Raw genomic sequence first — 13,259 nt, 5'->3', positions numbered from 1 at the left:
TTTTTAAGGCATGGCTCTAAGGACCATTTCATCTAAAACTTCTTCCTGGTTTCTTCAATTCCCCACCCCCCTGCACCCCCAGGAAGGATTAAGGTGACCCCACTACACCACATCTCATTGGACCACCCTCTGTACTGTCATTACAATGTGTGAGAGGTTGGGGCGAATAGGCTATGGGAAGTAACTGCTTAATGGGTATGAGATTTTCCTTTGGAGTGATAAAAACATTTTGAACTAGATGGGGTGTTGTTTGCACAACACTGTGGATGTAGTAAATGCCATTGAATTGTTCACTTTAAAATGGTTAATTTTGTGTGAATTTCATCTTGATTAAAGCAATATTTTAAGAATGTATATCTAAGCTGGATGTGTATCTCTAATTCATACAAAATCATAATAAAGGCATAGAAAACAGGGAAAATCAGCTTTTAACTGCAATGTAAAGGCTCATTTCTCCTTGGGTTTCCATTTCTTGAATAACTGAACTTGGTGCTTAATTATCAAATGTCCATTACAAAATGTCTATACAAGGAAAGTCAGTCAAACCAAGCACAATTTCCTTCAACTCAGAACCACATTCAGTTACGACAAGTTAACAGAAGATAAACGTGAGCTGGCATAACTTTAACCTTAAACAACTATGCTGTCATCCTCCAGGAAAGCAGACGTCCAAGACACCACTAGCTCCCAGAAGACTTTGCGGAACCGAGTAAGGCCAGATCAGCTAAGTGCTTCCTCTGCTCTTCCTGCTCTCCTCATCTCCTTGGATCCATGCTAGGTTTCAAAGCAGAGAAGCCCCAAGTTCAGGTGCCAGTAAGATAAAGCAGAACTGTAACCGTCAGTGAGAGGGTGTATTTGTGTGTGTTAAACAGCACAGAAATACCTTACCCAGTGGATAGAATGTCTAACCAACTCAAAATTTTTGATTAACCTTTTCAGACACAAGGCCACATCAGGTAGCCTGCCTTGGCCACTAGCTAAAACCGACGGAAGGATAAACACAGCTACACTTCAGGAGCAGACTCACCTAAATGCCCTCAGTTTAAATACAAAGTAAGCCTTGAATTTCTGGGCAAAAACTAGTCCTCAGTTAAGTTAGTCCTTAGTTGAATTACACTATGATCAAATCAAGCATGGTAAACCTCACATTTGAGTCAATGAGAATAAGGCTTGCAATGTTCTTTAAGTACTCTCTGGTCTTTGAAAAATAGAACAAAATTCACTAATAACACCAAAAAATATACTTTGGGTTTGTGGGGGCGGGGTTAGTTTGGTTTGGGTTTTCTTTTTTTGGGGGGAGGAAGATGGGAATAACATGCAAGGGAAAGAAATTAGTTTTGTTTTTTTTTATAATTTATTTTTTAAATTTATTGGGGTGACAATTGTTAGTAAAATTACATAGATTTCAGGCGTACAATTGTGTATTACATCATCTATAAATCCCATTGTGTATTCATAAATTAGTTCTTGAACAATACTAACCAGAGAGAGGTACAGGTGAAATCAAGGTTTTTAAAAATACACCCCTAGATATTTTGTGTATTATTTCACACCTTATTCAAGACATGGTTCTTAAATTCGTTACACAGGTCAATGTGCACCTGTAGAGAAACATATGGGGAAAGGTGGCAGGGAAGATAGAAGATATTTAAATGCTATACCCATACCTATTAAACTAAAGGGTAGCCAACATACACTGTCCTTTGTAACCCTTAGTCATACAATCATAAGAAATCTCTCCCCTCAAAAACACTGCAATTGCATTTTAAGCTCTGAACATGTATGTTTGACTATTTCAACATACATGTAAGAGTAAAGCAACTCACTCCAATTTGCCGCAGTCAACCAGACAGCTACCTCCCGTTTCATCTGTTTTCACTGCCAGGAAGAGGAGGAATGTATTTGGACATGAAGCAGGCTCTGGAAACCCTAAACATAAAACTCCGCAACACTTGGGACCACGTGGAAACAGCTAATCAGTTGAGCCGATAAAGCACTGCTCCTAAGTGTTTTTTTCTCAAAGAGGACTTCTGGCCGACTCTTCCTGAAATACACTAGATTGAAATCTGACTGCAGCTTACAATGAACGGCATCTTAGAGTTTTTCCTTTCTTTGTTATATATAAAATAATGGTACATCTTACAACTAATGGCATCTGAGAATGGCTTACCTTGGGCAAGTTACTAGGTCACCATAATGATACACCTGTCAGTGCCTCTGTCACCTCATGTGGAAAAGGGAGACAACAACTTTCACTAACTCAGCATTGCTGTGATGGTTGTGTGAAATTACTCACTAAAGTGTTCAAACCAGCCTGGCACACAGTAAGCACTACATTGATCCAACACTGATAGAGGGTTTTTTTTGAAGTTTTTCTATTAATGATAAATTGCACCCCGTCCACGCACTCGCCCATTCTCTTACAATCAATCGGTAGCAAATCCGTAAGACACCTGAGTTTAGTTTTTTAGTCCACAGCACATTAACCTTCTGTATGAAACCAAATGATCATCTGGGGAACTAAAGTCATAACTTTAACCTCTAACTAGTACGCTGTTATAACTATATGCTGGACAGAAATTAATTTAGAGCTTTTCAAGTCACCTGGCATTGTAATTTTGGCCAATTGGTTAACGGTACACCAAAAGAACTGAGTAACACTGAAACAAAACAAAAAAGACGTCAATTCTTAGTGACATTCATCTTAGAAATCAGGGGACCTGGTAACAAATATTACAGGTGCTATGCACCAAGGCCAATCTTTGAACAGAAATATATTCAATCAGGGATATATTTTCATTCCTTCCCAATCAAAGAATCTCAGTCAGCAACCCCCCCATACTAAAGAGAACACAAAAACTCTATATGCCACCATAACAAAGGATTAGTACCCAAATACATAAAGAACTCACACCAATCAATAAGAAAAAGACCAACACCCTATCAAAAAAACAGCAAAAGATATATTCACAAGCAGAACCCGAGTAGCCAAAAAAACATAAAAGACACTTAACCTTACCAATAATTAGAAAAATGCCAACACAAACCACAAAAGGTAGCACTGAAAGTTAGTAAATCTAGCACCATAGTGAAGCCTGGGTGAAGAAAAGGAACTCGTTCGTATGCCTTGTTAGTGGGAATGTACTTGTTTGGAAAGCATCAAAGCATAAAAATAATTGGTGCAAATTATTTATATGCACAATTAATTCCATTTACAACAAAAGACTGACAATGACAACACAAACTGTTTACCATACATAAGTATGTACTGAAGTACAATGACATGCATGGGAATCTGAGGGTCTGGAGCTCCGGCCACTCAGACCTCCCTTTGTGGGGGGGGGGTGCTGAGAGGAGGAGGGTAATTAGCTGACAGCCCTAGCAGCCCCGCCCGACGGCAGCTCTGGGATCCAGGGTGGCATGTACACCAAGGCCAGGCCAAACTGAACACAGCAGGCTTCTAGAGCAGGGCCGTAACAACCTTGGCTCTGGCACCGCTGTTCTCCAAGCTGCACTGCAGTCTCAGGCTCCTGGGTCCATGTCAATCTTCCTCCTGTTTTCCTTCATAAGCGTCACACCTACATTCATTCTGAAGGCTTTGGCCACCTCACCTTTTCCTCCCGCACAGGCATTTACACTTAGGAATCTCAGAGGATGCAAATGAACTATCACAGGATAACATAAATCAACTTCAAATTAGTGAGGGAGGGAAGGAGTAGAGCGATTAGCCTTCAGCTGCACCTAAAGCAAATATGGCCTAATATTAGCAGTGTTTAATCAGTGGTGGGCACATAACTGTGTTAGTTTCTGTTCTATTTGATGTTTTAAAACAAACCTATCTTTACAATTCTATCCTACCTTATGGTAATTTGCAAAGATATTCAAACTATGCACAGTAACTACCTAGTCACTTCAATTTTTGAAAGTTTAACTCTTACTTCTGGTTCTAAAATTATGAACACATAGTACTGTTCCCAATTATTGCACCCAGTAACAGACTCTGAAACATCGAAAACAATAAAAGTTGAAGTTTGGTCTCAGATGGCTTCAAGTCGACCTTGAGATACTTTTAATGATTAGGTATTGAAGGACAGACACATACAAGTCACTTTATGTCTACAGGCCTTCCTTCCCTCATCCAGAACAGAGGGAGGTTGGATTAGATGGTCATTATAATTTTCTCTCTCATTACTTTCAGGAAGAAAAATCCAGAAATTTCAAATTAAGTCTAGTGTGCAATTTTTACTAAGATCCACATCTTTAAAGAATTTGACTAATCTGGAAAAAAATAGGCGTTTTAGAGCTATTGTAACATTTCATTTAAGTGAAATTTTAATGTTATTTTAAAATATTTATTTCTCTCAAACATTTCAGCAAAACACTTTTTGCCACCTTACATCAACTTTAACATACTGCATTTAAAAAAATCAACAACAGAAACCATGAAACTCAACCAGAGGTTGGATAATGTGTATTAATAAAACTTCCAGAACACAAAACAGAAAAAAATGTTATATTGTAACTATACCCCCATCATTTCTAGGATCACAAATACTTTCCACACTTGCTATTTGAAGCTGTAGGAATGAACCAGTCAAATCAACGTTTCAATGCCCAATTCCTACCTTTTTCAGACCTTTACTGTGCTGCCAGAGTCCCGCCACCAGAAAGTCATTTCCATTCTCTGCTTTGAATATAAATACTAACTTACACTCCTTAGCAAAGATCACTGTTTTCCATTGGAGTAGGGATAAATAGAAGCCGTATTTCTTTCAAATTACGCATGGAACCTCTGAAGAAAGGCTTAGAAGACTGTGAGCGCTAAACTACAAATTAATTACGACAGTCTGTGCGGCAGAGAGGAACATATAAAAAGCTCGATACACTGGGGAAGAATCCAGTAACATGGGGAGAATGTTGACGTTTCACCTCCAAAGACCTTTTCAAACTACATAACTAAGGAAGATGAGTCAGAGTAATAAGCCTAAGTTTCCTCAGTACCAATGACCTTTAACACTGCTTTTACAACCCTGCTTTGGTCAGCCTCAACCAGCTAACCCTTTAATCAGTCCTCACCCACGGAGGGAAGATTGTGGGGCACCCCGCCTCAAAGGCATTAACTCGTAAGGACAAGAACTTGGAAGTTTAAAGACTCCCTAGCTCCGAACCTAGTTGATGTGTCCTGCCCCCGCTTCCCACCCCGGGATGGATTCAAGGTTTCTTTCTTTTTATATTATTGGGGAATATTGGGGAACAGTGTGCTTCTCCGGGGCCCATCAGCTCCAAGTCGTTGTCCCTCAATCCAGCTGTGGAGGCGCAGCTCAGCTCCAAGTCCAGCCACTATCCTCAATCCCTAGTTGCAGGGGGCACAGCCCACCATCCCATAGTGGGAACTGAACCAGCAACTCTGCCATTGAGAGCTCGCGCTCTAACCAACTGAGCCATCTGGCCGCCCCTCCGGAAGCCCAGCAGCAGCTCGCCGTCCCCAATCTAGTTGTGGAGGGCGCAGCTCACTGGCCCATGTGGGAATCGAACCAGCAACCCTGTCATCCAGAGCTCGCACTCCAACCAACTGAGCCATCCGGCCGCCCCTCGAGGTTTCTTTTGTACATCTAGAAACTTGATCTGCACAAGTTTACCTATTCTCTCTGGACCTCAGTGTTCTCTTCTGCTATATAAATGTTATGAACTAGTGCTCTCTTCCAGGAAAGACTATTTACCAAAACTGCAGCAGGTACCAGTAACTTAAACGCAATCATCTTCAAATACCTGTGTATGATTTGCATTCAAATCAATGGCTTCGTTATAATCCAATCCTACCTATGCAGGAAAGCAGGCAACGCAGGGACCACGACTGGGCAACTTAAGTTCCATGAACGATAAGCACAGCAGAAAATGTTTACTTATCAGCACTCACTATGTGCCAGGCACTGTGCTGCTCACTTTGTGTGTATTAGCTCAGTTAATTCTTTTCCTTGAGGAAGTTCTATTACCTCTATGTTACAGATGAAGGCAAAAACGAAGTCACTTGCCCAGGGTCAACACACAGTTGGCAAGAGGCACTGCCAGGATGTGAAGTCAGGTTTCACAACTGTCACAGCCCAAGCTCTCAGTCTCCTCTATATTGCTTCTGGAGGAAACATGAAATTTGAAAGGTGACTATAACTGACATAATAATAGCCTATTAGTGATGAAAGGAACCTGACTCATGACTGAGGAACCTGTGGCTCCTTCTATCACCTTCTTAGTCATAGAGGCAGGGCATTCAGTATCCTGCCAACCAGCCTCGTTTAGGTGTTTCTCTCCCCCACTACTAATGAAGTTAATCACTCACAGGATTTATCATTACCTTGCCCTCTCTTGGGTGAACATTGCCTCAAAGTATGTTTAAATCACAAACCTTTCACCATAACTTGTGAATTTCAGGATCTCTACAAAACTAAAGCATAGAAAATGATGTGTTCAAAGACGTACATTAGAACCACCAGTAAAAAGAAATGAAAAGCAGGTCAAGACACCCTGTTCAGTAAAATTATTCCACATTAAAGCACAACACACTTTATTAATACAAGTCAACTCTGAAGTGACAACCACAACTTTCCAATCTGATTTAAATGATTGGATTCGATGTTCTAAATATAGGCTGCATGTTTAAAGGCACAGTACCACAAATATATCTGCCCTTAACATTTCCTCTTAGTGAACTGTGATACTGAAAACCAACTCAGGACAAAAGCTGACATAATAACACTTGCTTCAGAAAACAAAGAACTTGAGTCAACCTTAAAATCCTGTCACTGCACTCCTCTAGCTAGATGACAACGAAGAGGCAGACTACCAAACAGGTGATCAAATAGACAGGCTCTAGATCCTGCCTTTGAATGCTTATTGGGGACATTCACATTTTGGTACAGAAAACACGACTCATCGCAAGAGAAATTATGCTTTGCAAGTGTAGAAAATAACTAACCAGAGGCAGGACAGAATAAGCAGTCCTCCCTTACTCTATTCCATGATGACCAAATTCTAACAGAAACCAGTAAGAACTCAGCAGATGCTATGGCACTGAGTACGGAAAGGCAGCCTGATAGCACGTAAGAACAAAGCCTAAGTGAAAGGTATAGAACTGTATTCTGGAACTTTGCTTCTCAGTCTAATTGATAAAACTTTTTTTATTGTTGTAAACAGAAATAGTATTTTAATTACCAAGTTATGCCATAGTCCACTGATGTAGTTTAGGTCTTCATGAGATTAGAAGAACCGAATCAGCATTTCAGGACTACAGCTCTGTAGCCACCTCATTCACTGTATGTGAGGGATGACAGCAACGACTCTTCCTTAGACTATACAGGGAGTATCAGCTGGTCCTAGTTTCAACCATTTGCTTTTAAAGCTAAATAGGGTCAAGTTGGGATACTGTGGATAAATAAAATCTGACTTAAAGAAATATTAAAATCAACTTCTTCCACTCACATCTTTACCGGGGGGGGGGGGGGGGGGGGGAGGGCGGCAAAAGGCTTTCTGATGAATTTCATATTCACATTTCTGTTCAAATTCTGGTGAAAATAAAGAAATAAAAGAAGGAAAGGCATTCAAAACTCAGGCAGGGAGAAAAGAAAAGGTAGTAACAATCACAATCTCAATCCACATTATTCCTAACTTGCACTCAGGGAAAGAACTCGTTTTAAGTCTAAGGACCTAAAAAGATTTCTTTTTGCCATGCAATGAACATGGTGACCATTTCTATTCCAAATGGAATTCTGATCTTCCCTTATATTTTAAGTCATATGAGAACACACCTAAAAATAAAAAAATCAGTAGGAAACAGTAAAGTCCCAATTTTCAGCCATATCTAGGAATGGGTCCCACTTTTCAGACTCGCCAAATAGCGTCTGAAATTATTTCCCCGTTAGATGACTTTCCTAGATTAAAACAAACACAAAACAGGAAATTTGGAAATGTTAGTACCAAGACTGAATCAACTGACAATAAGACTATGCAGAAGATGTACAATGTTTTACATTTGGAATGTCAGGTCTCTAAGAAATTTATGCTGTTACTTAGTCCATCAAAAATGCAAGGACAAAATGGGATTTACTCCTGGGATGCAAGGTTGGTTCAGTACCACACATCAATGAACATGATTCACCACATAAACAAAATGAAAGATAAAAATCATATGATCATATCAATAGATGCAAAAAATTGTTTGACAAAATCCATTTATGATAAAAACTCTCGGCAAAGTGGGAATAGAGAGAACATACCTCAACATAATAAAGCCCATATAAAACAAACCCACAGCTAACATCATATTCAAGGGGAAATGGCTAAAAGTGTTTTCCTTAAGATCAGGAACAAGACAAGGATGCCCACTTTCATCACTTTCATTCAACGCAGTATTGAAAGTCCTAGCTACAGCAATCAGACAAGGAAAAGAAAAGGTATCCAAATTGTAAAGGAAATAAAATGGTCATTATTTGCAGATTACATTATACTATATATAGAAAACTCTAAACAGCCCACCAAAAAATTAGAATAGATAAATTCAGTAAAGTAGCAGGATATGAAATTAATATTCAGAAATAAATTACATTTTTATATACCAATAATGAACTATCAGAAAGAGAAATTAAGAAAATAATCCCAGTTACAATTGCATCAAAAAAATAAACAAAACAAAAACCTAGGAATAAATTCAATGAAGGAGGTAAAAGACCTGTACTCAGAAAATTGTAAGACACTGAAGAAAAAAAATTGAAGATACAAACAAATAGAAGCATATACCGTGTTCATGGATAGGAACAATTAACATCATTAAAATGTCCATACTTCCCAAAGCAATCTATAGATTCAATGTAATCCCTAGCAAAATACCAACGACACTTTTCAAAGATCTAGAATAACCTTAAAATTTATACAGAACCACAAAAGACCATGAATACCCACGGCAATCTTGAGAAAGAACAAAGTTGGAGGTATCACAGTACCTGATATCAAACTACACTACAAGGCTATAGTCATCAAAACGGCATTATACTGGCATAAAAACAGACACATAGATCAATAGAACAGAACAGAGAGCCCAGAAATGAACCCCTGCCTATATGGTCATTTAATCTATGACAAAAGAGGCAAGAATATACAGTGGGGTAAAGATAGTCTATTCAATAAATGGTGTTAGGAAAACTGGACAGATACGTGCAATAAATGAAACGACCACCTTCTTACACCACATACAAGAATAAACTCAAAATGGATTAAAGACTTAAATGTAAGATCTGAAACCATAAAACTCCTAGAAGAAAACATAGGCAGTAAACTCTGATATTGCTCTTAGTAATATTTTTTCTGCTATATTTCCTCCGGCAAAGGAAACAGAAGAAAAAATAAACAAATGAGACTACATCAAACTAAAAAGTTTTTGCACAGCAAAGGAAACCACCAACAAAATGAAAAGACAGTCCACTGAATGGGAGAAGATAATCACCAATGATACATCCAATAAGGGGTTAATATCCAAAATCTATAAAAATAACTCACATAACTCAACACCAAAAAAACTAACAATCCAATTGAAAAATGGGCAAAGGATCTTGAACAGACATTTCTCCAAAGAGGACACAGATGGCCAATGGACAGATGAAAAGATGCTCAACGTCGCTAATCATCAGGGAAATGAAAATTAAAACCACAATGAGATATCACCTCACACCTGTCAGAATGGCTATCAACAATAAATCAACAAACAAAAGTATTGATGAGGGTGAAGAGAAAAGAGAACCCTCGTGCATTGTTGGTGAGATTGTAAATTGGTGCAGCCACTATGGAAAACAGTTTGGAGGTTCCTCAAAAAATTAAAAATAGAAACTACCTTATGACCCAGGAATTCCACTTCTGGGTATTTACCCAAAGAAATCCAAAACACTAATTCGAAAAGATGTATAGGTACCCCTATGTTGACTACAGCACTATTTACAATAGCCAAATACAGAAGCAACCTAACTGCCCATCAATAACAGACAAATGGATAAAGATGTGATAATATATACAATGGAATATTACTCAGCCATAAAAACGAATGAAATCTTACCATTTGCGACAACACGGATGGACCTAGAAGATATTATGCTAATTAAAAAAAGACAGAGAAAGACAAATGCCATATGATCTCACTTATATGTGGAATCTAAAGAACAAAATAAACAAAACAGAAACAAACTCATAGATACAGAGAACAAACTGATGGTTGCCAGAGGGGAGGGGGGTTGAAGAGCTGGGTGAAAAAGGTGAAGGAATTAAGAAGTACAAATTGGCAATTACAAAACAGTCACGGGGATGTAAAGTACAGCATAGGGAACATAGTCAATAATATTGCAACAACTATGTAGAATGCCAGGTGGGTACTTATAGGGAGATCACTGTATAAATTATATAAATGTCTAACCACTATGCTGTATACCTGAAAGTAATATCAAATAATACTGAATGTCAACTGTAACTGAAAAAAATAATTTTTTAAAAAATGCAAGGATAGCTCAAAATACGATTCTATTGCTGTTTCAAAGAGAACTCCAAAGACGTCAGGTTCATCACTAACTGTGCAGAGCTAGACATCACTATTTAAAGGAATGCCAGAAATCTAATTCCTGTGGTTGCCATAATATGCTCTTTTCCTTAGTCACACCCAACGTACTAAATAAAGCTTTCTAAACTAACATAAACAAAATGTATCAAAAACTGACCAACTTACTAAAACTAAGATTTGTGCAAGTTGATTTTTTTAAATATGTGGGGGAAACTTGGTGACAAGCTTTATGTTCTGTGCATTAAAACAAAGATGGACTTGACCTACAAAATGAAGATAGGGTCAACTGTAACCAAAAAACAGGATGCTCCCCCTGGTGGCCAACCCAGGGAAGGCACGTACAGGAGAGAAAAAGCCTGGTCTCCTAGTTCTCTCCTGTCACTTATAAATGAGAAGTGACTACCAAAAAAGGAAGACGTGGGGGAAGGGTAAATTAGCAAAAAGACTAACGTGAGTTTAAAAGGAATACAAACCTGGGTGTTAGACTACCTAAATTTAAGAGATTTAAATCCACGGACCAAAACTTAGAAGGCAAATATGGGAAAGGTCATTTATTTCCGGAGCACCCAAAAGCTCACTCAGGGATCCTTGTTATTTTCACTTCAAAGAACACCCAGAGTTTAGTACCTCAATAACAGCTTAAGAACAATCACCTTTTTCAAGGACTAGATCCGTACAATTTTCTGTAGTGTTGTTTCCAAAGAAAAGCATTTATGCATTTATTTTCTCAAATAAACTGGCGGTATAACCTACATAGAGAACCTCCAGCTCTAAAGCCCTCCAACTGGGAGGACTGTTAACTCTAGTGCTACAAGATTCTCTTTGGAATTTTATTTCTGAAAAGAAAAAAAAGAAGAAGAAAAAAAAAAAAACATGTCCTTTCAAACATTCTGTATGCCAGCAATCTTTAAAGACTGCCTCATAGAGACAGGCTAGAATCTCACGCATTAAAATCTAACAAATTCCTTTGTCTGATTGGATTTTTTCTGGTACCACTTTAAATTTGCTTCCACACTGAACAGCAGCAAGGGAAGTAAATGTTCCATTCTAGGGTGTAGGGATTTGTTTGGGGGTGGAAATCATGTTAGGCTAAAGCTTCCGCAGGTTCTATTCTTTCATAACCCCTTCCTTCAAAAAAAGGGGGGGAGGACACACATTTACAAGTCGGTCCTAAAACTGCCGCAGGCCAGACTCTTTCCCCTGGCAGGCGCCCTCTAAGAAGCCACTTCTTCACGAGCTGATTTGGAGAGGTCGTCGTTCCAGTGGCCCTCGGGCTGGGAGAAGAGTCGGGGAGCGCGGAGCCCCGCGGGCCGGCAGGAGGAAAGGCCCTGGGGCAGCATTTGCCAGGGGGTGAGTGGATCTGCGGGCGCCCCGAGTCGGGCGCTCGCGGGATGCTAACTCTCCGGCACTGCCACCCCGACCCCTGGCAGAGGCGCAGCGGGTCCCGACCGGGGACCGCCGGTGCCCGGGCCAGGGGTGGCCGACCGGACGCCACCTTCGGTGCCCCGGGGCACGGGGGCCGGCTGGGCCTTCCCGGTGTGCAGAGGCGCGGTGTGTGTGTGCCCCTCCTCGTCGAGCCCTGCTGTTCTCCCCGCGGACGGCAGGGCGAACACACAAAAAGAAAGTTGTCCAAGGGCTCCCGCCCCCTCGGGCCGCCGGCCGGCCCGGGGCGCTACTCACCGGGATCGAAGTCGGGCACCACCGCCTGGTACTGGGGTCCGACCCGCATGCCGCCGCCACCTGCGGGGAAGCAGAGCAGCGCGGTCAGCGGGTGCGGGTGGGCAAGCGCGGGCGGCGCGGGGCGGCAGCCACCTACCGTGCTCCTCGTCGCTGGACGAGCCTGAGCTGCCTTCCTCCCAGGAGTTGCTGCTGCTGTTGCCATTGGGCGCCGCCGCCGCCGCCAAACTTTTATTCTGCCCATTATTGGGGGCGGCGGCGGCCGAGGCAGCCGAGGCGGCCGCGGAGGCGGAGGCGGCCGAGGCGGAGGCGGCCGCGGAGGCGGAGGCGGCCGAGGCGGTGGACGAGGCGGCGGCCGAGGAGGAGGCGGCTGAGGCGGCGGACGAGGCGGCCGCGCTGGCCGCGTTGTTCCTCCCTCTCCGCTTCCCTGACACCTCGGGGCCCTTCTCCACCATGGCCGGCATCGGCGGGGGCCGGGGCCGGGCGAAAGTGACCGGGACGCGCGGCTCCTGAGGAGGGGGCGCCGGGACTGGGGGATGCGGGCGGGCGCGGGGCCGGGAGAGCGCGGCGGGCGCGAGTTGGGGTAGGGGGCGGCCCTAGCGGGCGGAGCGCAGAGCTGCTTCAAGCCCCCAGCGCCGAGCCGAGCGCAACTTTCGCTCTCATCGCCGCCCGCACTTCACTGGCACTAACTACTCGGAGAGCAGCGGGCGGGAGGGAGGGGGCGGGGCCTGAGCCCGCGGAGGGAAGCCGCGCGCAGCCCAACCCAGCGCGGAGCGGCTCCGCCCTCCGCGCGCTCCCATTGGCTGTTGCGGGATTTGGACGGTGAGCGGTAGTCCGGTTGGCTCGGCGCACCCGTCTATCCAAGAGATGGGGCGGGAGAGAGGGGTGGGGGGTGGCTCCGGGCTTCCGTTGGTCAGGTTCGGTTGACGCGTATCGCCCACTGTACGGGGTTTGAGGTTTGCAATCTCTTTACGCCCCATGATCCATCTCTCTA

The 13,259-nt window shown here is 42.4% G+C and overlaps 1 protein-coding gene across 1 annotated transcript in view; it reads right to left on the bottom strand.

The window, feature by feature from the left end:
* Positions 1–12,979, bottom strand: part of RCOR1 (REST corepressor 1) — a 119,560-nt gene extending 106,581 nt beyond the window's left edge. The window contains exons 1-2 of the mRNA XM_074326894.2: positions 12,405–12,979; positions 12,269–12,328 (exon numbers count right to left, since the gene is read on the bottom strand). Of these exons, the coding sequence (XP_074182995.1) occupies positions 12,269–12,328; positions 12,405–12,729 (385 nt within the window). The 5' untranslated portion in view covers positions 12,730–12,979. The remainder of the gene's footprint in view (positions 1–12,268; positions 12,329–12,404) is intronic.
* Between the last annotated feature and the right edge of the window lie 280 nt (positions 12,980–13,259).

This window comes from Rhinolophus sinicus, chromosome 3 (genome assembly GCF_057876585.1).
Source record: "Rhinolophus sinicus isolate RSI-liver-muscle chromosome 3, RSI-T2T, whole genome shotgun sequence".
Taxonomy (NCBI): domain Eukaryota; kingdom Metazoa; phylum Chordata; class Mammalia; order Chiroptera; family Rhinolophidae; genus Rhinolophus; species Rhinolophus sinicus.
Note: the sequence above shows the minus strand (reverse complement) of the source record. Positions and strands in the feature narration are given on the sequence as shown.